The following is a 24,260-nucleotide window of genomic DNA, read 5'->3' as shown; positions in this document are numbered from 1 at the left end:
TAACTAAATAAATGACATTTCCTTCAATATTCTTTCTTTTAGATGGGCCTGTAATTGAAGAGAAACTGGAGGTTTTTTTCCAGAGAACTCTACACATGCAAAATTACAAAGTGAAAATTAAATTGCAGTCAAAACAAGCAAGAAGTCAGGTCTGCAATCCAGCAAAGCAGTTAAGCATGTGCTTAACTTTAAGCACATGAGTAGTCTAACTGAAATCATTGGAATTAGTCACATGTTTAAAGTTAAGTACTCCGCTGGATCCAGGCTCAAGGGTGCTACAGAAGTTTAGTTACTTACTTTACAGAGATGACAGAGAAATAATAATTACTACTGAAATAATAAGTACTGAATACTCAGACTGCTAATGAAAAGCCCTTTGCTGAGACCTCTGTCTGATCTATGTTTCATAGCAGGGTTCTTGATTTTGATGATTAGGGGTCTAGAGCACATGACTTATGAGGAGAGGCTGAGGGAGCTGGGATTGTTTAGTCTGCAGAAGAGAAGAATGAGGGGGGATTTGATAGCTGCTTTCAACTACCTGAAAGGGGGTTTCAAAGAGGATGGCTCTAGACTGTTCTCAATGGTAGCAGATGACAGAACGAGGAGTAATGGTCTCAAGTTGCAATGGGGGAGGTTTAGATTGGATATTAGGAAAAACTTTTTCACTAAGAGGGTGGTGAAACACTGGAATGCGTTACCTAGGGAGGTGGTAGAATCTCCTTCCTTAGAGGTTTTTAAGGTCAGGCTTGACAAAGCCCTGGCTAGGATGATTTAACTGGGACTTGGTCCTGCTTTGAGCAGGGGGTTGGACTAGATGACCTTCTGGGGTCCCTTCCAACCCTGATATTCTATGATTCTATGATTCTATGATTTTAATTTTCTTACTGCTGAGTTATTGGCCTTTAATCTAGCCTACAGCCCTGAAGTCAATTGGAAGCATTTACAAAGAGCATCCCCACTAGGTATCAGTGGAGTCTAGAAGGGAAGAGGAGTTTGCTTTATAAGACAATTGGTTGCCACTTCACTAATAGCGGACTGGGGTTGCCCAGGTATTTGAATACTTAGGGTTAGATTGGGTAAGGGGTGGTGCATAAACTGCCCCAGAGGAACAGAGCTGAGAAGCATTGTACTTCACAGGTACCCCACACACACCCTGAGTCACAAATCCTCCCTGTGCTTTCTCCTTGCTTTGGGAAGAAGTTGCCATTTGCTGCTTGCCTACACCATCCCCACACAGTGCCTGCTTGCTCCTGTGTATCCAGACCGGAGACACAGGTAACTGCACAGTGTTCTACTTCCCTTGACTCCCCTCCGTGAGTAGGTAGTCCAAGGTACAATCTAGCTCTTAATCTTTATAGAGTCCTTTGAGCTCCTCAGATGAGAGATTCTGTACAAATTCCATTTGTAATTGAATGCTATATTAAAGCTATACAATTTCAGATAATATTCATTATTAATATTACCCATCTCATCCACATTTTGAAACTCTTTTTACGAAGATTGCACATAGATTCAATAGTTGTTGGCAGTTTTGTTGTAGCCCTCTTGGTCCCAGGATATGAAAAGGACAAGGCCGGGGCGGTAATATTTTTTATTGGACCAACTTCTGTTGGTGGAAGGTACAAGCCTCTGAAGAAAAGCTCTGTGTAACTTGAAAGCTTGTAGAAAAGGAGTACTTGTGGCACCTTAGAGACTAACAAATTTATTTATTAGTCTCTAAGGTGCCACAAGTACTCCTTTTCTTTTTGCGAATACAGACTAACACGGCTGCTACTCTGAAACTTGAAAGCTTGTAACTTCCACCAACAGAAGTTGGTCCAATAAAAGGTATTACTGCCCCTGCCTTGTCTCATACACATTCAAGAATGTGGAGATGATAATGGATTCACAATCAGAATTTGTTAATTACCATCCAAATGCACCAAAATACTTAAGCAATTGCTTAATTTTGAGCATCTGAATAGTTCCAGTTACTTCAAGGGCTTGATCCTGCCAAGTGCTGAGTGCTCTAGCCCGGGTCCTACAAACCATTTAGCCATGTGCTTAACCTTAAGCAGGTGAGTAGTCCCTCTGAAGTCAATGGGAATATGAGTGTGCTTAAAATTAAGCACGCCCTTAAGTGCTTTGCTGTATCAGGCATTCAGCAGCTTCTAGGATCAAGCCTGCAGAGAACTGGCCCCATGCCTCAAGTTCCACTTGTGCACTCTTGAATCAGGGTCGGCAAGATTTGTTTGTAAGAGTAATTGATTGTTAAACCAATTGATTTAAATGGTAGAATTAGTGGTAAATTACTTTTTTTCCTAACCATATCAGATGCCCCATATGTTCCCAGCAACACCTTGTCACACCTAGTACCTAATATGAAGGACAAATGTTTGGGGAGTTTAATATCCATGTTAGCATAGGGGTAGCCCATTGCCCCTTCATAACTTTTTGAAAATACTCATCACATTTATGCACTGCGGTTGGTGTTAATTGTGCCCCCAGGTTAGGCTGTGTGGGTTCTGGTTAACTGCAGAAATCAGTATTAGTACATCTGAGGAGGGAAGAAGAGGAGACAGGATATTTGACTGCACATCAGGAAAACTGAAAAACCCAAATCAGCAGGATGTAGAATCCGTAATGAAGATTAATTCACACTTTACGTCATGCAGCTTAAACTGCTCCCCAGAAGGTAGACATCACGTTGCTGTGGGGATCTTTCTTCTACAATTAGTAGAGAGAAAAATCTAATCACAGTCATGGAAGTTAGCACTGGAACAGATCTACACAGTCACCCAGCTCATCTCCCCAGACAGTGTCTGCATCTTTCCCTACAGAACATCTATTAGTGACTGGTCATCAACCACTACAAGGCTGGAGGCAAATGGAAGGGATTCCATCTCAGCTATATGTACATTACAAGCTAGTGGTGTGATTCCGAGCTCCCCTACACATCCCACACTCACATTAGCTCTCATCTGAGCTAGCAGGCTAAAATTAATAGCCACCATGGTGGTACGGGCAGTGACGGCAAAGGCTAGCCATCGCAAGTACAAACCTGCCCACATCCCGTGGGTACTTACTCGGGACTGCTAGCCCATGCATCCATTGCCACTGCCCATGCGATCACAGCAACATGGCGATTGTTAGCATGCTAGCTCAGATGAGCACTAGCACAAATATTATGGCCATAGCTTGTAGTGTAGACATAGTCTTAGTCATCAGTTCAATTATAAGCAAACTAGAGTCGTTAACATAGCACTTGGGACTAACTACAGCACCTGCCTTGTCCTGGGTAGGCAGAACAGCAACCTGGACCAAATTCCTTTCTCTTCCCTTAAATATAAGGTCCATAGAATGCCAAGTGACGGGAGCCCTAGTGAGGAATGTAGCAAGAATATTTAGCACTGACTTAGCATTGCATCTTCCTAATGATCCAAATTAAAAAGGGACTCACTTACTGGTAGAGGGACCTATTTATTCTTCCTCTTCTTCCTACCAACTCAGTGTACTATTGATTTGCCAGTGGGAGTTCTTGCTATTGGACAGAGCCAGTGCTGCTGAAGAAGTTGATTAAACTCCGCTGATCTCAGGAGGCATTCTCTGAAGCACAAATGAGACTTTGGGACTACCTACTGATCCTAATAGCTTTGGTCTGGCCCTCTTATTTCCCACTGGATATGCATTAACCCTCCCGATGGATTTCAACCCAGTGCCTGCAGAGTCCTGAGTTAACACAGCATCACCTCTCCTATTTAAATAGCAGCTCAGCTCAGCTCTAAGGCAGTGAACAAACAGGAGAGAGGAGGACATGTTCTGTAAGGGGGTGGTTTTCCCTTTTAAGGTTCTTGGGAGAAAATTGTAAAACAAGTCCTAAGAGCTTTGAAACTTTCTGGAGAGGGCATTCCTCTCCTCTGAAGTGTGCTTTCTGGCCAGCGTAGGAGCTGCACTGATGGACTCAAAATGGAGTAGTGTAGCAATAGTGTAGACATAGCCTAAATGGACACTCATGCAAGATTTCAGCCGGCCTCCAGCAGAGTTCAGGAAGGGTTACCCCCATCCAAAATGTAGTCTGGGAGGGCTTTTTTTTTAATCTCCTTCCTCTGAAGCATCAAGGGTGGCTTTGGCTGGAGATGGGACATTGGATGGGAAAGGCCAAGATTCTGAGGTAGCACTGATCATTCTCTCTCTCAGGGGCTTGACTGGCTGGTTCTTGCTCACATGTTCAGGGTCTAACTTATCACCACATGTGGGGCTGGGAAGGAATTTCCCCTTCCCCGCCCCCGGTGAGATTGACAGTGACCTTGGGTGGGTTTCACCTCCCTCTACAGCATGTGGGTTCAGGTCACATGCCAGGATTATCTGAGTATATCTCACTTCATCGTTCATCACCAGCATCATTGGTGCTCCTCAGTCCCCTTGTTTTCCTCCTGTGGCACAGAACAGTCTAGTCTCCTCTGGGCTGTGATATTTTGGTCTAATTTCGTTTGTAGGGTTTAGTCTATGGGCTCAGGGTGGTGCTGCTGACCTATGATATACAGAAGGTCAGATTCGATGATCGGATAGTACCTTCTGGCCTTAAACTCTGTTTCCTCGTAGAATCATAGAGGGGAATGCAGATTAGGTTGAAAAAAAAAATGAAGGTGATTATCAACAGAGTAGGTGAAAAGCTCTGCTTGCTTTCGCACAGGTTGCTGGGATTGAGCAGGGTTTCCCCCAGAACTAGCACACATCCTCTGTGAATGCCCAGTACCTTGTACTTCATGGAATCAATTCTGCTGGCCCAGAGTCAAGAAATAGGGAAGCTGCACAGGAAAGGTTTGCCAGAACACTTTCATTCCTTTGTCTTATTAATTAAAAGTGGGCCATAGCCTCAAAGTTCAGATCCTGAGTCAAACTTTTCAGTTTGGAGACAATAATCTGGGGACCGAGGTTTTGGGTTCAGACCTATCAATATTTGAATAACTCAGCAGAGTGACTTCCACCCCCATATGACTTGTGTTCCAAGCTGCAGCAGGTACAGAGTTCCCATCTGCTTTGTGTGATGCGAAAGGCAAGGCTGGAAAATTGGCTTCAGGGTTTACTGCCAGGTGGTCCTTATGTAATGTGGGTGTGTTATGCTCCCCTTGGTGTGAATGGAAAATTCAGCAGTTTGCACTCTCTTTGCACAGGAGTAACTGACAATCCAAAATGCACAGCAGTGGTGAATCAGACTCAAATTCTTTCCTATATTCAGGTATTCTACAGTTTGTTCTGATATTCTGATCATATTTACTGTCAGTCCAAAGACACCCAATGCATTTTCCACCTGCCTTAGAGGGTATCATATTATTTGCAGGTGGATATGCAGGGCTCTTCGGTGACTCCTTCCTGAAGCTCGGAATCCTTTCCCATAAAGCCAGGAATGCTGAGAAACAGACATGTGGATTCTAAGAAGTGCAACCCGTGGTAGGGGAGGTCAGGGTGGAAAGAGGTTGCTGGCAACTTTGCTGAATTTGGATAGTTTTCAAAAAAGTGCTCATTCCTAATTCTCTCCGGCTGATAGAATCAGTGCTGATGTCTCTGGACAGATCTAGGGTTTGCATTCTAATAGGTCAGGTTGCTGCAGGGAGCTTCAATGCATGGGCGTCTGGAAACTTGATCTTGAGTTGTTATTCTTATGGCAGTAAAGGATAGGTGAAAAGATATGGGTGGAAGGATAGTTCCCTACCTCAAAGAGGTGTTGTGCAGATAAAATCTACTGAAAACTGGGAGGTCCTCAGATACTACAGTGATTAAGGCCACATGAAGACCTAGAATGATAAGAGTTGTACAAAAAAAATTCTCAGCCTTGGCAAAAAAAGTGGGGGAAATAGCATTTTTATGAATGTGAAGGAATAAAATGCTTTTCATTGCACCCTGAGTTATCCACAGAGACCAGGGCTCAAGTGGGAACATGTTTCTTTCTCATGAGGCTGCTGACCAGCACTCTGCTTTGTGTGGTGGGAGTCGGGATCATGCAGCCCAGAGAGTCTTGATCATCTAAACATAGGAGATAAAATTCAAACTTGAGGTTAACTGGATGGTGCAAATTTGTTCTGAACTGTGTAGTGAATTGAAGCACATTAAGAAGACTAACCTACCTGTTCATCAAGAAGATACAAGTGTACAGGAGCCATAACATCATTTCCTGGTGACTATATGGTGACATGCTAAGAAGAAGAGAGACAGTCTTAGGTTCTTGCATTCAATTAGAGTTGATTGTAAGTTTTTCACTGAAACTTTTTTTTTGGATGGAAAATGCTATTTTTGTCTAAACTGAAATGCTTTTAAAAAGTGTCCATTTTGATAAAATTTCATTTAGAAAACAAAACCAAATTGCTTCAATGATGTTCAAACATCCCATTTTGACATTTTTGGAAAAGAATGTTTTATTTTATTTCTTTTTAAAATGACTTTTTGAAATGAAATTCACTGTGTTTTATATTTTTAAAACTATTTAAAAGTTTTAAAAGATTGAAATTGGAATGAAATTATATTATTTTATCAAAATGAAATATTTCAATTTTTTAAGGATTTTTTTTCATGGGAAATTTTTTTTAAAATAATTTTTGTTCCGTTTTGGAATGGAAAAATTTTGAAGTTGCTGAAATTCAAATGGAAAATGCAGTCCTGCATCGCTTGACATTCGATACAAGCAACAGTTCACTTTCTGCAGAGCTTGCAGATCCTATAGAGGATTTAGCTGCAATGTGCCCTGGATTTCATTACAGATCAGTTTAATAATAACTGTCTCTGTTGAAAAAATGTCAAGATTGTATTTTCTCCCCCCAATCCCTATTTGTATTGATCCCCTGCAATAAGACAAAAAGAAAAGGAGTACTTGTGGCACCTTAGAGACTAACAAATTTATTAGAGCATAAGCTTTCGTGAGCTACAGCTCACTTCATCGGATCCGATGAAGTGAGCTGTAGCTCACGAAAGCTTATGCTCTAATAAATTTGTTAGTCTCTAAGGTGCCACAAGTACTCCTTTTCTTTTTGCGAATACAGACTAACACGGCTGCTACTCTGAAACCTGCAATAAGACAGTCTCACTCCATGCTGTACATCATGTTTACTTAGACCTGACAAGAAAATTTGAAAGAACAAGACCTTGCATCTACTAAGCTCCAGAGTGTCCACAAACAAATAAATACATGAACAAATAAAGATTTGAGAAGTGAGTGGCTGTTGGCATGAATTTGAGTACTGAGTGGCTATGAATTTGTATCACTTGCCGTTCATTTGCAGCTGGTTGTTTAAGAGAGAAAAAGATAAAATGGACGGGGTGGGGGGGAAAGGCCAGACAAGAGAAGCCATAATTCACCTGTGAATGTAACAGCACAGAGCAGAACAAATTCACTGAGGGTCAAGCAACCACATTATTAATTATCACCCTAGTTAATTAATGTTTGTATGGCACTTTGAAATGTAAAGCATTGTATATGTGCTAAGCCTCATTAACATGACCACTGGCAGGCTGTGATTGTGGTTAATGCCCCTGGGATTAGTTTGTGCTGTTCTAAACCAGGTCCACAATAATCCATTTTAAATGGAAGCTCATTCTGTGAGAGCCCATCATTTCTGGCTTGGTTTATGAGTGTCTCACCCCTCCTTTTCAATTGAAAGAACCAAGCAGAGCTGACATAAGATGGGGTATAAATCCTTTTCCTTCCATGAGCTCATGGACACATGGCTCTTGCTGAGAACCTCTGTTTCATAAATCTAGAGAGTAGACTGAAATCAGGACTGTGTGTATGACTTTAGCTGTGATTCGTTGTTGACACAATGGCCCCTCTGCATCCCTCCAGCCATGTAACTCACCCCGATGCATTGGGATCTTCCAATGCTTTTCCTGTATGCCACAGTGACTGAATGTTTCTCTGATATTTGAACGGGGACATGTGCATTCACCACAGATGCTGGGAATCCCCAGAGGCACTTGTGTCCAACAGATAAAAGGGGCTGATGGCTTGTGGTTTAAAGCTTCCAAAGAAGCAGATCCCAATATCCTTTACACCACTGCAGCTAGAACAGGGCTTTCTCAAATGTGACTCATAAACCCATCCCATCTCAGAGAGTCTGGGGAGACATTAGGCAAACTCCTGGAGCTCAGGCTGTAGGGCTCAGAGAAAGGATCTGAGACCCAAGAACCCAGAGCAAAAGAATTACCATGGTCACCAGAGCAGATGGGACCATCTCTGCAGTAGGTGTGGTTTTCAACACTCTGAGGCTAATATTTTCAGTACCAACAAGGGAATCCAGATGCCTAATTCCCATTAAAAATAATGCAATATCTCAGCCTTGGCTATGGGATGTACCAGCATGTGTGGGATGGAGGGTAACTGGATCCAGGATGCAAGAGCAGAGATTCCTCTCCATACAGTCTTCATTCAATGAAAATAACCATCTAAGGTCAGCTGCTGTCCTATAGGACCATTGCAGCCAGGGAATCTTAAAACAGCTGAAAGTGGTCCAGGATGTGGAGAACAGAGAAATGACCTAGAGTGACATTCCTGGCTCCAGCTGCACAAAGTATAAGCCCAGGGTAGCTGAAGATCTGACTGGAGATGATTATTTTCATGGAGTAAAATCAAAGACTCTTTGGAGAGGACACTCCCCTCTTTGCAGCCCTCCGGCATTCTCCAAAAAGTTACAATCTTTCAACTTTCATCCTGACTTGGGACAAGAACAAATGTCGAAATGCTGGAAGTTACATTTTTCAATCAGCTCTAATAGAAGCATATATCCCAACCCCCCCCACCCCAAACTTATGAAGTTCTCCCATCCGTACACAGCCACACACTTCACTGTGTTGGAGGACAAATGCTGCACCAATCTCACAGCATCCTCAGTGAACTCAAATTAGTTTAGTTTTTTTGCAAGCCTCTGATTGCATCTCTGGGTTCTACCCAGCTGGCAAATCTTTGCCTTTGGGCAAATTCTAATCAAACCAACTTATTTATATGAGTGTGCCCTTTAAATGCTGTTTTTTAAATGAGTGTTCATCTATCATTCAGCCTTTAATGCAGCCTCCATCTCTCCCTCCTTCACTTCATATTGCCTAGGGTTATGGGTTAGAAAGCAGAAATCACTCTGAAGAATAGATATCTTATTCATTCCAGTTACAAATGCAGTAAGACATTTATTTATATTAGAGGGAAATATGCTTTTCTATTTGCACGCTGAATACAATAGTCCCACTACTCACCGTTAAACTTAATTGCAAAATTTGGTTTTAGTAACAAGAGAAAAGATGAGAACAGAGCTACTAGTAACTGGAAATATTATAATTAGTCCTCTATCTTTGTTATGTAACATAATGTGTGTCAAAGATCTTTTGTTCTGAATTTAATCCATCTTCATTCATAAGAATGTGTAATGTGTGAATTATTTCTTCTATTTTTATGTATGCAGAAACAATAGGCTTCTCTTATGCTATTTCCATTACTGTGCTTTGTTGAGCACAAAAAAAAATCTTTTAAAAACATTCACATTTTGCTAGCTTAATTTATTAATTATTATGCGTTAGTAATGATACAAGTTTGTTGTAACATTTTAAGGCCCCAATTAAGTACCTGCATAAGAATGGCCATAGTGGGTCAGACCAATGGTCCATCTAGCCCAATATCCTGTCTCTGAGAGTGGCCAATGCCAGATGCTTCAGAGGGAATGACCAGAACAGGCGATCATTGAGTGATCCATCCCTGTAATCCACTCCCAGATTCTGGCAAACAGAGGCTAGGGACACTCAGAGCATGGCGTTACATCCCTGACCATCTTGGCTGATAGCCATTGATGGACCTATCCTCCACAAATTTATCTTGGTTTTTTTTAAATCCTGTTATGGTTTTGGCCTTCACAGCATAACTGAGTCAACTCATGGGCTATCAATAGAAGTAGCATTTTCTTTGGTCCTAGGTTTGTATTTGTCATGTGGGTTGCCTAATGGGAATGTAGGGCAATAGAATGGAATTAAGAAAGGTAAAATCAGGCTCATTCTCAGGGGAAATTACAAAAGATGAGATCCTACTGGCTCACAGCTCAGTCTCCTGGTCAAACGCCATCACTTGGGACTTTTCAAGCTAGGTAGGACAAAGCACTGGCAGATATACGTAGCAAAAAATGCTGCACTGGCTCAGCAGAGTGTTAACAGGATGTGGCCTGAATCCCTCTTCAACTTCTGTGGCCCAAATTCTGCTTTCATTTAAACCAACACAACTCCAGAGCAACTTCACTGAAGCCAACAAAATTACTCATAACACTAAGAGCAGAATTGGCCCTTAGACCCTCTCATCCTGGCTGTTTGAATGAATGCCTTTATCCAATTTCCTCTCTCTTCTCCAAGGTGGTCGGTGAGTGGAGATTTAGCCGGATCCACTGTGACATCTTTGTCACCCTCGATGTTATGATGTGTACTGCCAGCATCCTCAACCTCTGTGCCATCAGCATTGACAGGTGAGATCTCTCTGGGGCCAGAAGGAGGATGGTCCTGTCCTGCTCGGTGTGGCTGGTAGGAAGGTGAATTGCACAAAATCACTTCTTAGTTTATGTGCGTCTGCTCATGTTTCAAATGATGGAGCAGACACCAATGGGGCACAATAATCTGGAAAAGGTGCATTAGGCTACACCACTGCTGTCTTCTCTTCAGAGGAAGGGCATGGAAAAACACATCAAATGGGCTCTGCCCTCAAACCTTCCAAAGCAAGGGGCTGCAGAGACAAGAGAGTGGATTCCTCCCATCTTAGACATCTCAGTTCCTGGAGATCTTCTATAGCTGAACCTGCCCCTGTGATCTCTCTGGAGCAATTCCCAGATTTACTAACTGTACATTCGCAGATGGTCTCTCAGCACTGGCAGCGAAATAACATGCCGGCTCTTTGTCTCCATGCTGCATGCAGGTACACCGCAGTAGCAATGCCAATGCTTTATAACACACGCTACAGCTCCAGGCGCAGAGTCACTGTCATGATCTCCGTGGTCTGGGTCCTGTCGTTTGCCATCTCTTGCCCACTTCTATTTGGTCTCAACAACACAGGTGAGCATAATGCCGTCTGCGGCTGGCTACTGTGTGTGTTTCATGCTCTAGCAGATGACAGAACGAGGAGTAATGGTCTCAAGTTGCAATGGGGGAGGTTTAGATTGGATATTAGGAAAAACTTTTTCACTAAGAGGGTGGTGAAACACTGGAATGCGTTACCTAGGGAGGTGGTAGAATCTCCTTCGTTAGAGGTTTTTAAGGTCAGGCTCGACAAAGCCCTGGCTGGGATGATTTAACTGGGACTTGGTCCTGCTTTGAGCAGGGGGTTGGACTAGATGACCTTCTGGGGTCCCTTCCAACCCTGATATTCTATGATTCTATGATTCTCTCTTCTGCCTCACTGGGTTCCAGAGAAATCTGTATTATGAAGAGGGAATTAACATATCTGAATAATGAATACTAAGTGTTAGGATTTAGGTGCATGCACCCCTCTGCCAATCAAACAGCCCTGAATCTGTTGCAACTCTTGCGCTGCCAGACCTATATCCCCCAATAAATCAGGGTTGATGTTTGTCCTCAGGATTCTGTAGAAGAAATTTGCACAGCACTAGCCAGCATCAGCACCCAAAAAGAAGAGGTAACCTTATGTCTTAAAATCTGCCACAGTGATGGGCACCTTACAAAAAACCAGACAGCTCCATTGGACAGCAGTATAAGATAAAGGTTGCTGATTAGGAGTGTATTTTAGGGAAACTGGATGGTCTATGGTATGGGAATGATGGAGCCTTTCACGTACAGGTCACTGCTCGGTGTTTGGCTCAGGTTGGTAGCAAATGATCCCTCATCAGGTGTAGACTCACCTCTTGGTGATGTGCTTGAAAGGTGTTGGGCTCAGGCCTGTTCCTGTAGGACAGGTGTCCACATCAGAACCCCTCCCCCTCCAATAATAACTATTGGGCAGTCTGAAAAGAGAACCCAAGGACTGAAAGGTCTATAGAGGCTGCATTCCCCTCTCAATTCCTACAGCTGGAGATGCAGCTCCTTGGTGGAAAGCAGTCTGGGAAGTTTGCACCGCTGCAATCGTGTGGCTAACTAGAGAATTTCAATCTCCAGCTCTCAATCCAGTACCTGACAGCTGCACTAACTGCGTGAGAAATAAACCTGTTTTCCCTTGGATTAGGGCTTGGCCTGTGATTTTCAAAGGAGCCTAGGGTGCTGAGACACCCAGCTCCCACAGACGTGCAGGTGGAGTTGGGTATATGACTCATTGTCACAATCCCTCTCTTGGTTTGAAAATTATTTCTGGAGGAAGATGGGAGAGCAGCTGTTCCCATCCCCCGGTGGGGGTGTTCTTGTGGCTCCTGTGGTAGGTGAGTGAGAGAGAGAGAAAAATGCTGGTTCTAGCTCCTAACAGTTGGGACGATGCTCCTGCAATCTCTTGTGTCTTCCAGACAAGAATGAGTGTATCATTGCCAATCCTGCCTTTGTTGTGTATTCCTCTATCGTCTCCTTCTACGTTCCCTTCATTGTCACCCTGCTGGTATACGTACAGATTTACGTAGTGCTCCGGAAACGCAGGAAGCGCGTCACCACCAAGCGCAATACCCACGGCCTGGACTCTGACATGCAGGCACCGCTGAAGGTAACCAGACCCCACCCCCCTTCCCAATCGCCATCTTCTTTCCTTCCTGATCTCATTCTTTTCCTAATGCTTCCCTCATTCCCGCCCCAATTACGCTGCTTGGTCTGAATGAAACAGGGGATTGTGAGGATGGATATCATGTCTTATGCCTCTTGGGAGTCCTAGATGGACACAGGGGTACCCCAGGACACTGGCGGAAGCTTCCCAGATCTTTTCTGACTTCCAAGGATGTTTCATCAACAAGTCTGTGGTTGGATCTGCTTCACCCAAGCAACCCCATGTTTGCTTCAGCTCTGAAGAGCCTGAGTTGGGTTTAAAATATCCAGCAAGGGCTTGAAGCTAGGGTACTTTTATTCTTTCACTCTGAGTAGATCCCTCTGCTCCATGACTGCATGGTGGACACAATCTCTCACCATCCTGTTGGAATTTATTCCTTCAAACTGTAGCCCGGGGAGCTAGCTTACAGATATTTTATTTGGCAGCAACACAAGAAATCTAGAGGCCTGCATCCTGTAAGAGAAATTGAAATATCTTTAAGCTAGCTCTGTGGGATAGAATACCAAAGGTTGGGCCTTTCAAAGCAGCCCAGGGAATTTAGTCTTAAAATTAATAGACGACACAAGATTAGGTTAGAAGCAGGTTAGATGACTTCCTGTCAGGGATGGTCTAGATAATACTTAGTCCTCCCATGAGTGCAGGGGACTGGACTAGATGACCCCTCGAGGTCCCTTCCAGTCCTATGATCCTATAATTAAAACCCTTATGCAGTTTTCAAAACTTCAATCAAAGGACTTCAACAACCTCCCACTTCCTTCTTTCCTGACCACCATTTACATTTAGGGCTGAGCTAGTTGATTCTTTCTTTTCTCTCTAAATGTGGCCATGGTGGTAGCTGGTGTCTGCCCACGTTACGGTACTGAGCAATAGATGGTTGTGCAGATAATTTGCCACTACAGTAGTGTCCACAGGGAGGGCTATTGCCCTCTTGCAGGGCCGTCCACTAGTTAGCAACTTCAACATGTCTCACAAACAAGGAAACCTTTGGGATGTGCTCTAGCACCACGGTGATGGCAGCCCCAGACAGACACATGTAAGAACACAGCTCTTGATATTTCATAGGCAATGCACGCGTCTGGCCTGCAGAGCGCATGGTTTGCATGGCACACCCGCGACTGACAGCAGTGCCTTGAGGCACACACGTTAGCAGAGTCCAGCAAAGTGTGCGTGGGACATGAGGATACTTGTCACAAATTCCCATTTTAGTAGGAAGTGAAAAATGATTAATATGGACTTATATCCGGAGAGGAGCCATCTCCAAACTGTCTCTCGGCATTTCCCTCAAAAGCCAGGTTCTAGTCAAACAGAGCAATATGGAGACAGAGAGTGGGGCTGGACAGAGGAGCTACAAAGATCCTTAAAGTGTCTTTCTTGTGGTGAGAAAAGAGCTGAAAGTCCCTGGGAACCACCATAATTCACTCCTCGGAGTAATTTTCCAGACGTCTTACCTTCCTACTCACAGCTATTTGTTTCTGCTCAGTGCCCTGTGTTTAAATTGCCACATCCCCTCCTAATTCCCATCTGCTTGTATAATCTGTGTGCTGATGCTTGCCCCCGTAGGACAAATGCACTCATCCAGAAGATGTGAAGCTCTGCACTGTTATTGTCAAGTCCAACGGGAGTTTCCCAGTTCATAAGCAGAAAGTGGTAAGTGTTACAGAGGACTGTCAGCACTCTAGCACAAGCACTTTCTCCATTTGCCTTTGCATGGTGCAGAATGAATTTAGGGTGGGTTTTTCCCTCTAGCCTAAGAAAGAAAAGTTCTGTGTCAACAAAGGGAATTCCTATGCAGCATCAAAACTTAAAGGGTGCTCTTCCCTTTCCCCAAAGAAAGCCAGCTATTTGAACTGCACTATTGGCAACTCCAGAGATAAAATATCAGGACTCAGTTCCTCCACCCTCCCCCAAACATCATGAGATTGTCAAAAATATCATGATTTTTAAGGCAATTTTCAATTTTGAGCTCTTTTTATTTGCCTTCTAGGTATTTTTTATATTTTGAGACATAAATTCCTTTGGTTTGTTATGAAAACCTGAATAAAATAATTGAAAATGAACATTTCCCAGAAATATTTCTGTTTAGGAAAAAAAGCCATCTTCTATTTAAATGTCCTTCTGATAGAAAATCTTCAGCCAGCTCTAGATCTGAGGCTGGTAAGTTCTCCCCTTTGATAACCCCTATAAGATAGCGGAATGACTCAGAAGAACCAAATAAGCATTGTCAGAGTCAGAAAGGCCAGTTCCTTTCAGAATAATGAAAAGGAGTACTTGTGGCACCTTAGAGACTAACAAATTTATTAGAGCATAAGCTTTCGTGAGCTACAGCTCACTTCATCGGATGGCATCCGATGAAGTGAGCTGTAGCTCACGAAAGCTTATGCTCTAATAAATTTGTTAGTCTCTAAGGTGCCACAAGTACTCCTTTTCTTATTTCCCCATGGTATTTCTCCCCCCCACCCCACCCCCCACTGTTCTTCTGATATTCTTGTTAACTGCTGGAATTAGCCTACCTTGCTTGTCACCATGAAAGGTTTTCCTCCTCCCCCCCTCCCCCCCCCCCCCCGCTGCTGGTGATGGCTTATCTTAAGTGATCACTCTCCTTACAGTGTGTATGATAAACCCATTGTTTCATGTTCTCTGTGTGTGTATATAAATCTCTTCTCTGTTTTTTCCACCAAATGCATCCGATGAAGTGAGCTGTAGCTCACGAAAGCTTATGCTCTAATAAATTTGTTAGTCTCTAAGGTGCCACAAGTACTCCTTTTCTTTTTGCGAATACAGACTAACACGGCTGCTACTCTGAAACCTTTCAGAATAATGTACACATAAAAGTGATACAAATAAGGGAACATAAGCAAAGAAATGAGACAACAGAAACACTCCCCCCAGTTTGGAGCTTCCCCCTTGTCCCATCACCCCAACCTTCCCAAAGGCATTCTCCCCTCTCTGCCTCCCACACGGCCAATTTATAGCCCTTCCCCTGACCAGCTCTGCAAAAGGAGGAGATGGGGAATTGAGTTGAGGTTAATCTCTTCTTCATCAAGCCCCAAGTAGTACCCCAGCTCCCTTCACAGAAGGCAGTATCACTCCTTTGCTCCAATTGCATATTTATCTATCTTTATGTTGGGGTTTTTTGATCCTTGTCCAGGAGGCAGTGAATCAGGTGGAGGAGATGGAGATGGAGATGGTGTCCAGTACCAGTCCCCCTGAAAAAAACAAACACAAACCAGCCCTGCTGAGTAACCACCAATTGGTCATGCCAGCCACTTCCAACCAGTGCATCAATTCCACCTTGGATTTGCCCTTGGACAGCCCCACGAAAACAGAGAAGAATGGGCATGCCAAAGACAATCCAAAGACGGCCAAGGTCTTCGAGATCCAGTCCATGCCCAACGGCAAAACAAGGACTTCCCTCAAGATCCTGAGCAGGAGGAAACTCTCGCAGCAGAAGGAAAAGAAAGCCACCCAGATGCTAGCCATTGTGCTTGGTAAGAGCTCAGTTTGGCCTCCTTTGTAGTCCATTGGATTCCCAGGACTGGTCTTTTAATGGGAATGTCCAGTGAGAACTATTTTGTTAGTCACATAGGCAGACAGAAGTGCATCTGCTGGTGGAACATGTGGGGAAATACGAGGAGGAGCATAGCGGGCAATGCACAGAGGGAAGAAAGAAGTGTCAAATAAGGGAAAATATGCAAGGTGAAAGGAGGGGTGTGAGGATACTTTAAAGTGGTCTCTGGAGACAGGTACTGAAAGTGAGGGCCTTATTGCAGGTTTCCCTGGATAAGTTAGGTGAAACACCTGTGCAGCCAGGCAGCATGACACCAGTAGGAAGGCCAGCCAAGGTTCTCCCTCTCAGAGCAGCATAAGAGGACAACCTCATCTAACTCAGGGTGTTGCCCAACTCTGAGGAATACTGGCTGCTGATTGGCAAAGGCTGGCAAGGGGCTCAGATGATTTATAATGCATCCCAATTATGTTCTAAATGGCAGTGAAGTCAGAAATAGGACTGGCAGTTCTGAGGGCCAGATTCTCTGCTGGCGTAACTGCTTTGAAGTCAATCAACTTACAACAACTGAGAAAACATTTAGTGCTTAGATACTTACGGGCCACGGATTTAGAAATAGGATAGCAAGACACAAAACCTACACCCCTGCAGGAAGCAAGTTTCTTTTATCACCATAAGGGGCTTAATGGTTGGATCTCAGAGAGTATTGAGCACGTGTACAAATCTTCCAGGGTTAAAATGACAGCTCAGTGTAATCAAACCCGATTCTTTCCTTATTTCCCAGGTGTTTTCATCATATGCTGGCTCCCCTTTTTCATCACCCACATCCTGAACATGCATTGCAACTGCAACATTCCACCGGCAATGTACAGTGCCTTCACGTGGCTCGGGTATGTCAACAGCGCCGTCAACCCAATTATTTACACCACCTTCAACATTGAGTTCCGCAAGGCCTTCATGAAGATCCTCCATTGCTAAATAAAGCCTAAGAGCAAGATGATGCCATGCACACACCACATACACACACACAGGCGAATAGGGAGTCATGAGGAGGCCTAGAGTTCTTATATAGGGCCATAGGCCCATATGTTAAGACAGTGCCATGCCTAACACCCTTGTAGCTGGGATGTAAAGGGTGGCTTCAAGTGGGATGCTCTCTCTTATTCTTAAGGTGACCTTTGGACTCAGAGATCAACCCACAGGGCAGTTTTAAGAGGTACTCTCACACTGTGTTTGAAGATACAGAAGCAAAAACTAAGACACTCATTTGATACCTGCCTGTGGCCAACTGACCTCCAGTGCATTTATTGTGGACATTAGCAGAGCTAGTGGAGGACAGTGATTGGTCCCTGTGCTGGTTGCTCACATGTTAACGTCATTGGTACAATTCTCACCAAAGACATCGACATCTTTTCTGCTTTGCAATAGGAGCCAGAAAGCCAGAGCTCACAGGAACTCCATGCAATGGCTTTGCCATCACCTCCAGCTGACCAGTCCAGTATCAAACTGCTGAAGCCTTCAGACAAAGACTTAGAGAGGTGCCAACTGGGCTAAGAAGGTTCTGCCATCAGACAAGATCTGATATCTATAAACATATGGGTCCTGGGGAAGTGGGTGCAGGAGGAGAAGGGAAACCTGTATCACATATGGTGTCATAACACAAATGTAAATATGAATAAATAGGAGGAATTGAACAGAAGCCCAAGCCAAAAAAAAAAAACAAATAAAGAGAAAAACAAAAGAAATGACACCTTGTCTTGCATGGTACGCGCGTGCTATAATTCAAAGGGTACTCATCGTCACCATTCAAAGCCATGTCCACCTGCCAGGATTTTCAACTCCAAGTTACAAGTTATTGTACAAAGTTAGCTGCAGTGTGATGGTGTCATTCATATAGTGGCACAAGGACAAGGTGAAAGAGAAGGCCCCTGGAGCCACGTCCATCCCTGGTGTAATTCCAGTGAAGTCATCAGAGTTGGACCTCCAGGCTGAATTTGGCCCCTGTAGCATGGGTTTAACCAAACAGGGAGGGAAGCTACTCCTGATTGGCCATCCTGGCTTCCCTCTTCCCTTACGACTCTGCACTGACGCTTGTAGGGAGAGAAAGCAAAGTTGTGTATTAGGTTCTAAGTCTCAGCCATCACTCTAAAGGCCAATAACTTCACTATAAGCAAGATCTTAAGCCACTGACTCACACTGATGAGCTGTAGTTGCTTTCATGAACAATCCCATTGTCTTCAGAGGAACTACTCCTGAGAGTAGCCGTTTACCACCATGAGTTAAGGGCCTTTGTAATCTGACTGTGGTGGTTTTGGGAGAGAAATTGAAAGGTTCTGAAAGAGTCTCTAGCTAGACATGCTCCTGGGTTCAGTGGGGACTCTGGTCTGGAAAATGAGAGATTTTCCCCCTGTTTGTTTCCAGCATCTCCCCCACCCCCTTGTCTCTGTTCTTCATGGTTTAACCACTTGAGAAGCTGTCACCAGCACCATCTCACCAAGCCGACCCTGGGGCTGCCAAATCCACACTGTCATTTTTGTACCCAGTTCACTATATATTTTGTAAAATCACTGTAAAGAACATCCAGTAAAATTAATAAAATTCCATGGAAATGGGTCTGGCTGGAGTTTAATTCAGAATCAGAATAGCCTGGATTATTGCAATAGTCCGCACATACATACAGACCCCCCAAATTAAAATCATCTGTCAATTTTAAAGCTATTAAATGCCCTGTAGAAAGAGATACTGGCTGGAACCTCACATGCTTCTGGCTTCAGCAGAGGGGGAGCCTCCAGCAGGTGTGGAGAACAAATTGAATGTCATTTCTGGTTTTATATCAAAAAAGAGAAGAGATAACCAAATCCACCATCTCTGGCGTAATTCCATCAGCTTCAATGTGATTAATTTGTCCTGGGCCTCTTAACTACAGTTCAACACAACACCTTCTTCTTTGACTCATTCATTCTTTATGTATGGGTAATTTTCAAATTTTGCACGTCAAGACCATTTCTTGCTGTAGGCCCTTTGCAATGAACTCCCCTTGGTTCTAGGTCTATTTCCCCATGTTACCAATACACGCATTTTCCTGTGCAAGCAGAGGTCAGAGAGGTGTAATATATGTGCTTCCTGTATTGTTAAATAAAGCGGGGAGGGGACGGGGGGAGGAAGGCGTGATCCCAGCATGGAAACCATGGCTATAGAGGGTTACAGCATAGATTTCAAAGCTTATTTGAACATGATCTTTTGAGGTCTGTCAGCAGCTATAGATTTTAATGAAAAGGTGATCCCTCCAGCCATCCAAAGTTATTCTCAGCCCAGAGCAGGACACAGGAATAGGAAAAGAACCCATGCCCCTAGCAGCGATGGATCTTGAAGATGGAATCAGACTAGAGGGCAGAGATGGAGCACTGGTTTATCCTGGCAACACTTTATTTACCTCCCACCAATCAGGTGTTACTTGATGCTGCCTGAGCAAAATATTGCAACCAAATAGTCCATGGCTAATTGCTCCTCAATACTGGTGTGACAATGCACAGCAATTAGGAGAGCTTTTATACAGTTACATTAACAGGATTATGTGCAAGAGAAAAAAAGTGGTTCTTACAAAAGCACAGGAAGTCCTTTTCTGACCAAGAAATTGGAAATGCTACCTCAAGAGGTCTCAGGAGCAGGGTACAGATAGAGAAGGAAATTATCTGTTCTTTTCTCCCCCAATCTTTCTATTTTCCACCAAATGAGTTAACCCAGTGGTGGGAATCAACCCAGCCTGGTCTTAATTAAAAGACTGAAACAATAAAAAGAAATCAATGCATTTTGTGTAAAAAAGCCCATCGTTCGATTTTCCAACAATATTAGCAATTTCAAAGCAGGAAAGTGCCAAGCAAGCAAATAAAATATTGGCCGTGGAGACCAACAAAGCAGCAAGAAATGCGTGAAAAGCTCCTTCATAATGTAAAAATACACCATCCTTACTGATCATCTCCCTAGGTGACATTCACCTCTGTGCAGAGGGACAGAGCAAGGCCTATGCCTCATGTAAGTCTTGAAAGGAAGTGGGACTTTAGTGTCAAAGCCTCGTTCCACATAGGGGTCAATTTTACCCCATGTGAGATGTATCTCAAGGTGGACCTGACCCAGAGGCCTAGATCCACACTGACAAACTGGATTCTGAATCCAGATGAAAACTTTGTGGTGCAAGCTACCTGGAATATTAATATTAAAGGAGAGAAGCCCCCCCACCCATGTGAAGCGGAGGGCCTGTTGTAACAGGCCCCTCTCTGATCTTTGTACCTGTACATCTCCGAGGTGACAAGCTCCTCTTCCGTGGGAAGGGGCGCAGGTCAGCAACAGACCAGCTCTCTGTTCACTCCAGTGACCCTCAATTCTAATCTGCCCGGCAGGACTACCTGCAACTCAGACGCCCTGCATTGATTTTCTCACAAAATCCCCATATGTTGTGGGGGGCGGGGGAAAATTATAGCACTTTACAAACATGACAGTCTTCACAACCATCAAACTATTATTGTCCCCATTTTACAGAGGATAAATTCAAATGCAGGGTAGGGAACATCTTTTTGTTTTGTGTTCATACAGCATCCTGCACAAGAGGGCCTTAGTCTATGACTGAGGCTCTAAATGCTACTGCAATACTAATAAATAAGAATAAGAAAAGTGAAGTAGTTTTTCCAAACCTATGGACAGAGTCAGCATTAGCAGCAGGATTAGAATTCGGGACTTCCTGGCACCTATTGCTGGCCTCAGCCTTATAGACAAGATGACCCTGTCCTTTATATCATGTCTAAAACATTTTGATTTTCTGGGACCTGTGGAAATGTTTGTGTATGCTGCTGGTGGTGAAAGCTATGAGATTTTTTTCACATCATCCTAATGAGAAGACTTGATTTCTTCCTTACTGAGAGGCAGGGATTGTTAAAGGTGAATTCAAGCCAGAAGGAACTGTAATGGTCCTTGTTGTTATAGTCATATTTATGGTTCCTTATTAATGAGCAAAGCTCAAGTCCTGTTTAATGAGAATCCTTGGTCCTGCTTTTCTCTCTCTTTGTTAACAGTTCACTGAAGATCAATGTGGCTGTTTGCAATAGTTGAACATGTTATTATCTAGAAGCAGATGTATCCTGCACAGTATTCTGTAGTCTCTCCACTGGTTTCCACTGCAATTATGATATTATGATTCTATTCCTCCTGATTAAAGAGCAAACTAATTACAATAGGTCCAACTGGATGATTTAATCACATAGAAGTTTCTTCAGTGATTTAAAAAAAAATCTCTGGTGAAAATATCCTGAGAAACTGTCTCTCTTCCTAAAGGTTCAGGAATATACATTTGTTACGACTCTTACATAGACAATGGTAAATTTCACATAGTCGCTTTATAATTCCATATGACTGGTAAAAGCAAATTGCACATTGACTGGTACACGAGCTACATGTGATGACATGTTTGTGTTGTTCTCTTTACCAGGAGAAGCAACACTTCCTGTTATTTATTTAGTAGTAGCAGCAGCACCACTCATTATATTGTGATAGTGCCTATGGACCCAAATCAGGCATCAGGGCCCTATTATACTAGGTTAATCGAAACATAGAACAAAAATATGGTCCCTGCCCCTAAACTTTTACTGTCTAGTTCTCGTTCTTCTCATACTCATTCCCCTTCTCAGCCTACTCATCTTTTGTTTCTCCCCCCCTCCTCCATCTCACTTTGTCCAGAATTCTGTCTCTCTCCACTTCCAGACTGAGTCTAGGTGCCTAGATACCACGGTGGTGAGGGGGGATGGATAGATGTGCTCAGGTTTCTCCAGGCCCCTTCTCCTGTATACACACACATACTCTCTCTCTCTCTAAGGGACAAGTTCAGATTAAATAAAAGAGAAATAGCCTTAACAGAAAGGCAGCCAACATTTGTCTAAGTTCTCCCTGAAACAGCACCTGCTCTTCACAATGGACTTTATGTCTCTTTGTTGATTCTGTATATTAGAGTGCTCAAGATAGTAATCCACAGCCATTGGCTTAGTCACGACAACCTTTGCATGCATGAGCTAGGTAGAAAGTTGAAAAAAATTAAAATCCTTACATTTATAAAACAGAGTCAACCTGTTCCCAAAGGCTTATTGCCTTCAGTTAGGTTTGATGATGACAAACAATGTAGAGGCACCTACAAACTAATAATTTCTCTTTGTCTGGAGAAAATAAATATGACCTGTCAGGGTACTATGGCATTACAGACAATTTGCATGCTAAATACAATATTTTTAGCACAGGAATTTTTTTGCATTTAACAAACATTTGCCCCAAAGACTTAATTATGGACTTCACTCTGCTAAATGCACCTGAAGTAAAAATTCACATGAGTGGGAGACATTCTGCTGTCCATCTCCATCACTTACTTGCTTTATATAAAACTCAGCTCAAGGCAACACATTTAGCTGGCACAGTTTACGGTTTATTTAACATTGATACGAAATATTGCTTAGAACTGAGCTGTAGTAACCTAAGTCACAAGGGCATTATTCACCACCTATGTTCCCTCTGCTCCTGATGCTGATGGGACAATACATAGTGTAACCTTCATCATGCCACCCTCCTCCTCCTCAAGAGCATCTTCCTTTGCCACCTCTTCATCTATTATAATTATCGTCATTCTAGATCATCAGAGGTGCACCTGGTACTTTGCCCACACCTTTGTAGGGCTGAGATTTGCAAAGCTGCCTAAGGAACCTGGATGCCCAAATCTCATTAAAACAAAAGAGGAATTAAGTGCCTAATTCCCCTAGGCAACTTTGAAAATCCCATGCTGGAAGACAAGGTCCTTGCACCAAAGATTATTAATTACATCTATTATTATATCACCTGAGAACCCCGGTCACGACAAAGCAAGCACTAGTCCCCACTCCAAGCTTAAATGCATGTTATTTAGCACTAGGAGGTGCAAGGTGAAGGTAAAACTCTCTGAACAATACCAGAGGTGGGAACTATAGGGAAGTCGTGTATCCCGGTGGATAGGGCACCGGACTAGGTGTCATGACACCTGGGTTTTATTCTTGGTTCTGCCAGTGATCTTGGGCAAGTCATTTCAACTCTCCATGCCTTGGTTTCCCCCCATAAGATGCAGATAATGATCCCCCTTTGCAAAGCTCCTTTAAATCAGCAGATGAAAAGTGCTATTTAAGGGTTAAATCCTACTACAGGGAACACTGTTTCAGAAATAGGGATCTCTGTTGTGATTGGCTGGGGAGTGGTGCCACTGACTACACAGAAATTTCAGCAGGGGATGCTGGGAAGGGGAATTAGCAGAAACCTTAGCCCTCCATTCACCAAAGCAACTGTCACTCACACTTCCCAATGGAAGAAAACAACTGTAAACATTCAACTGTAAAAAAAGGGAGTTGATTCAATAAAGTTAAATCAAAGTTGTTGCCAGCTCTGCTTTTGTGTATGTGTCTTTACTGCTGCTTCATTTTTGCCTCTCAATCATTTCTTGATTCCCCACCCACCTAAAGTTCCTTTAGGATCTTTGAAAAATGTAGTGAAATACAAAGGGACAGTGAGGTTTCTCATCAATCATGTTTCCTCCAGTCTCCTCCCTTGGGCCCTCCCACAATTATCACATCCCTTCAAAGATGCAGAAGCTGGTGTGGAACTGCCCTGAGCACCCAAACAACAAGGGAATTGGAGGACTTTGAGAGGAAACAAGGAAGATCAAGGCCAGAATGAGTTGAAGAGTTGCTACAGATGCTGACTGGAGATAGGTTATTACTGCAGCACAAAAGCAAGTAGTGGCATGGTCCAGTCCTCATTTAGACAGGATTGCCCGTCTGGAGTGGAAGCATTCTTCCCAGGGGCTAGTCTGACATTCAACAAAGTTGCTGGATCATCTCCTGGAGCCAGCAAACCAGGAAGCACTGTTATCTCAGCCAATGAATGTTGCACAGCAAGAGGGCTGTGGGATCACTGGTTAGACTGGAAACCCCACTGGTGCCTCACGGGAAATACTGGAAAGCTTCCTAGCTTGAGACAGTTCTCCAGATACATCAGTTCTGCACGTTCTGTATTTCT

General features: G+C 43.5%; 1 protein-coding gene and 1 long non-coding RNA gene across 2 annotated transcripts in view; one reads left to right on the top strand and one right to left on the bottom strand.

Moving 5' to 3' along the window:
- DRD2 (dopamine receptor D2) overlaps window positions 1-19,212 on the top strand; it is a 73,779-nt gene extending 54,567 nt beyond the window's left edge. The window contains exons 3-8 of the mRNA XM_038380921.2: window positions 10,351-10,460; window positions 10,904-11,040; window positions 12,435-12,625; window positions 14,243-14,329; window positions 15,831-16,170; window positions 16,972-19,212. Coding sequence (XP_038236849.1) covers window positions 10,351-10,460; window positions 10,904-11,040; window positions 12,435-12,625; window positions 14,243-14,329; window positions 15,831-16,170; window positions 16,972-17,165 — 1,059 coding nt within the window. The 3' untranslated portion in view covers window positions 17,166-19,212. The remainder of the gene's footprint in view (window positions 1-10,350; window positions 10,461-10,903; window positions 11,041-12,434; window positions 12,626-14,242; window positions 14,330-15,830; window positions 16,171-16,971) is intronic.
- LOC119846796 overlaps window positions 5,642-24,260 on the bottom strand; it is a 58,178-nt gene continuing 39,559 nt past the window's right edge. Inside the window, exons 2-3 of the long non-coding RNA XR_005289994.2 lie at window positions 6,105-6,173; window positions 5,642-6,003 (exon numbers count right to left, since the gene is read on the bottom strand). This is a non-coding gene — a long non-coding RNA (uncharacterized LOC119846796). The remainder of the gene's footprint in view (window positions 6,004-6,104; window positions 6,174-24,260) is intronic.

The sequence above is a fragment of the Dermochelys coriacea genome, chromosome 22, assembly GCF_009764565.3.
Source record: "Dermochelys coriacea isolate rDerCor1 chromosome 22, rDerCor1.pri.v4, whole genome shotgun sequence".
Classification (NCBI taxonomy): Eukaryota; Metazoa; Chordata; order Testudines; family Dermochelyidae; genus Dermochelys; species Dermochelys coriacea.
The sequence above is the reverse complement of the archived record's forward strand: the minus strand, read 5'-3'. Positions and strand labels throughout refer to the sequence as shown.